Genomic DNA, 4,411 nt, shown 5'->3' on the forward strand with positions numbered 1-4,411 from the left:
GTAAGGGAAGCCAATGCGATTGCGCAGTGCATCTTATGCTGCGCTGACGCGTCAACCCATCCTCACTTGGTACACTCGCCAACACACTCATCCTAGCTAATAGGAAATTTACCATTTACTTCTCAATGGTTAGAATACATTAAGACAACTAGAGTGATTATACACTAGCCCACAAGCGCTGAAATAAAAGCTTTGGTCTTTTATAGGTTATTAAAGACATTAGTTAGTCAGTTAATTAAAAGTGTATCTTCGTCAAGAAAATAAGCGGATTTTTTTTCCCAGTCACTATTTGCACACGTATTTTATATTTCTAAATCTGTATATAAGCTTATTGCTGCCTTGCATACAAATGTATTTTTCTATTGCATGTATTTCAACCCACACCACTACGATTTTGCACTAAGGGATATAATCTGCTATTGTTTTTCCAGTATTAGTATATGGACCCTATACTTGACTGTATGTATTGTGTTTTATTACGTATATGAAGTGTTAACCTTGTAAAGACCTGTTATATTCAGGCTTCCACGGTCACTCAGGAGACATCTTTGTTTCATTTCTTCTCCAGCCACATAGTAGAGAAAAGACAATGAACCAACCTCACTTCACTTTTTAAAAACAATGTTGTAGCTTCTGCCACTTTCATGGAAGATCGCAACCATCACCATGGCTGCTGGGCTCTTCTTAAATGCGTTGATCTCAACAACCATTAGGCAAAGTGTTAGTGCAATAATATATGCACATAAAAAGATTTACCTTTATCTCTGCAGTGGGAGCAAACATTAATCCACACTTAAACTACATAGTGTAAAAAGCCTATTAAGGCATTTGTATTGTGTGTTTGTGAGAGAGAATGAATGGCTGATTCCCAAAGAGCACATTTGCTCTTTGTGTAGGCTGTGTATTGCTGACTTAAGCATTTTTTGCATTTGTTGGTTTGCTATTTTTTAAAGACAATTTAATAGAGTGCCAAAACCCATTGTGAAAAACATGCTCTTGATGTATTATCAAGGACAAAACTATTCATTATAAATTTAATTTACAACCATCAACCTATGAGATAAATACCCATTATAAACTTAAAAAATATACTCATTACAAGTAAAAAAAAATGCATTTGACAAATAAACAAACATATACAGACAAAAAAGAACTTCAACTAGAAACAGTCAGCTGAAATTCAACTGTGCAAAACTATACAGCATTTGAAGAACAGAAGACAGCTTATGCTCATGGCTGGTGTCTGATAACGTTCAGTCTGCTATATGCACAGTGGCCGTCCTCCCCCTCACTCTCTTCTGCTGACTGGCACTGAGCATTCTATTTATTTGTTTAGAAGAGGATGTAATAACCGGCTGAATTGCCAGTTTAGAGGAAGCCGATGATCTGAGTGAGGTCCTAGCAAGGCTCTTGTTTCTGGGAGATGTCCTACATTCTGCAGATATACGGGAGCTAACAGTTTGCTGGAGATTGCCTTGTGATTTTGCTTTGCGCTGTGGTTTGGGTGACTTCCTCTTGGTCCTGTAAGGGGGTACTGGTGGTCGCCTGGCTGGAGTCAAAGGTCCAGCCCTCCGTGAGCTACGTCTGATTGGTGTTTGGTCAACTGGTGTTTGTTGGCGGTGTTCCTCTTGTTCCAGTCCTCCAACCTTATAGGAACTACCCGCACAAGAGTGAGAAAGTGCTTTGGAAGAATCATCCACATGGGTAGATGGCGTGAGATGTCCGAGGAGGAAACAAGTGCTACTTGAGATAGAGGAGCGGGTGAATAAGGCTCTTTGGCTGCTAGACAAAGAAGAACCAGGTTCTGAGGGGCCACCGCTATCCAGAATAGAGTCTGAGGTGGAGGTACACAGATCAACCATGCTGCTCCTACCACGGCCCTTCCGAGAACCTCCTGATGACTGCCCCAGCTCCAGGCCCTGCCTCTTCTTATTAATATCCGGACTAAGGCTACGGAATAGCTGTCGGACATGTGAAAGAGATTTGGAATTACAGGATAAAGACATGCCTTTTGGTGGACTCTTTAAGATCCTATTGGTCAAAGGGTCGTAGAACTTAAGAGGTGTCTTTTTGTATTTGTACTTCAGGCCAACATCGCTATCACATGGCTTCCGTTTCCTCCCTGCTTTTTTAATAGGGGTGGGCTTGGAGAATCCTTGACCCCCATCTGGGGAAGAAAGCACAAAGACCACAGTTTTGGGCTGTAGAGGACTCATTATCTTGCAGTAAGAAGCTGGAAGCTTCAAAGCACAGAGTCTGGTCTTCATGTCAGGGGTCCTTTCAGGGCTAGGGCATTGCTGGGGCTCTTCACTGTGTGTGGAGGGGAATGTTTCTTGTGATGATTTTCGCCGCACCACAGGGCAACTAAGAGGGATGGTCTGTGTACTGTGGCTTACCTTTACCACTTGGCAACGTGATGCAAGTCTGTAAATTTTATGCCTAGATTTCTTCAACAAAATAGCGGAATGTTTGGGGTCTTCTTCATTTTGATCCATGAGTGGCAAGATGTCTGTAGGCTCCCACCCAGCATTATCTGCCTTCTCTTTTTTGTCCTGATTCTTTTTCTTTCTCCTTTTCTTAATGTGCTTCCCAAACCTAGCTAATGATTCACTGTCAAAATAGCAACGGAATTGGCCTTGTTGGAACTCTTTCACTATGGAGTCTATCTTCATGTCATCTTCAAACATCACCTGTGTCAATGTTTTGCCAACAAAAGACTGTGGTATGTGGGGAAGATCGAGAAACACCTTATCAGCAGAACTCTCCTTGTTTTCCTCAGGTGTTCCCACAGTGTTTAGGGCTGTGTCCAGCTGAGTCTGGTATCCTTGGTCTTCAAGGTTTATATGCACTTCCAGTAACTCGGCTAAATTTTTTTCTTCACCCTTTGCCTTTCCCAGAGCCATCTGTATTGCATTGTCCCATTCTTCACTGCCTTTGGATTCACTCATAGACTGAGGACTCAGAATGAAGCTACCATCATCCTCCCGCTGATCGACATAACAGTATTTTTCAATAACCTCCTCTATCACATCTCGAATCTGGTCAGATAGATGACTGAATGTCTGTTCCCTATGGGGGCCTTTCCAAGGTGGCAGTGCTGAAATCCACATTGTGGACTCTTCAGCCACTGATTGAAAGGTTGCAGGCTGGTCCTTCGAGGTAATGCACTTTGCAGCTGGTGGGGCCCGGGAAGCTGTAATGGAGTCGCTCCCCTCTTTATCCCTATTGGTCTTTGAAACAAGTAGTAGGAAAGAGGAGAAATAAAAAGCGATACTTATGCTAAATGAATACATGTAATTGTAAATGTAAACTCTAAGCAGATGTAGCGATTAGCTTGATATAAAAGGCAACAAATAACATATTTCTGCAACATTATATGACCAAAATCCTCATTAGATCGTAATTGGAAGTTATTACAAACACTCAATGGTGGTTTAAAGTGAGTTTTGAGTAAAATCATAGTATAAATTTTATAAATTGTCTTATGTAGCATGATCCTACAGTATGAATGAATGGTCACGTAACATGCGTTTTACTTGATGCCTCGCCAGAACCAATCACTGATTTAGGCACATAAAGCATGCTGTATGCTTATTGCCTTACTGATTTTGATGAGATTAACCCCTTAGGTATCAAAATTTGGTACCGAATGACAAGACATTTTTCGATACTCGATGGTATCGAGGCAATTCGGTCGGTGCCTAAAAAGTATCTAACTCGATACCCAGCCCTAGTTATAGGAACATGTCAACAAGGCTATAAGAAATCTAATGTGGGTAGAATACCGTGTATCACTGTATTGATGAGGATGATGCTGAAGCACATCCTGGAGGAATCTCTCTAACATACTTCCAGAAGAAACATTAGCTCTAGCAGCTCGTACAACTTCTCTATGTTGGGCACTCAAGATGTGCTGCAGAATACAACAACAAATTGCTTACAAAAAAGCTGTAACTCAGAATGTCATAATATTAATAATTATAAAGAGGTCTGATTATCATAAATGAATGATATTAAAATCTTTAAGAACCAAAAATCCGTGTATCATTCGATCATTCATTTTTTGATTTAATATTGAAAGTAGAAAAATGAGAAAACGGCTCCTTTTTCCAAAAAACTAAAAAACGAGAATTCAGCTTAAATTTTCGTTTTTCGTTCATGGGTGGAAAAATGAATAAACGGCTTGAATACTCTATTTCTACATGTGGGCGGGAATTAAACACCCTTTCTGCTGATTGGTCAGCCGAAGATCAAACCGTGCCGTCATCAGTTCTTCTGCAGTATCACGAATAATAGTCCTCCACTGCTGCAGTTGTATGGATTAATAACCCATTTTATTGCAACTACATTTCATATTTTTCTCATCAAACAGACTAATGAATAGCTCGACACAACTCGTACCGGGGCAGAG

The 4,411-nt window shown here is 40.7% G+C and overlaps 1 protein-coding gene across 1 annotated transcript in view; it reads right to left on the bottom strand.

Annotated features, from left to right (window-relative positions):
* Nucleotides 1-680: 680 nt before the first annotated feature.
* Nucleotides 681-4,411, bottom strand: part of LOC107705512 (uncharacterized) — an 8,645-nt gene continuing 4,914 nt past the window's right edge. Inside the window, exons 6-7 of the mRNA XM_016508818.1 lie at nucleotides 3,758-3,913; nucleotides 681-3,230 (exon numbers count right to left, since the gene is read on the bottom strand). Of these exons, the coding sequence (XP_016364304.1) occupies nucleotides 1,254-3,230; nucleotides 3,758-3,913 (2,133 nt within the window). The 3' untranslated portion in view covers nucleotides 681-1,253. The remainder of the gene's footprint in view (nucleotides 3,231-3,757; nucleotides 3,914-4,411) is intronic.

This window comes from Sinocyclocheilus rhinocerous, unplaced genomic scaffold (genome assembly GCF_001515625.1).
Source record: "Sinocyclocheilus rhinocerous isolate Xijiao unplaced genomic scaffold, SAMN03320098_v1.1 scaffold504, whole genome shotgun sequence".
In the NCBI taxonomy this organism is placed as follows: Eukaryota; Metazoa; Chordata; class Actinopteri; order Cypriniformes; family Cyprinidae; genus Sinocyclocheilus; species Sinocyclocheilus rhinocerous.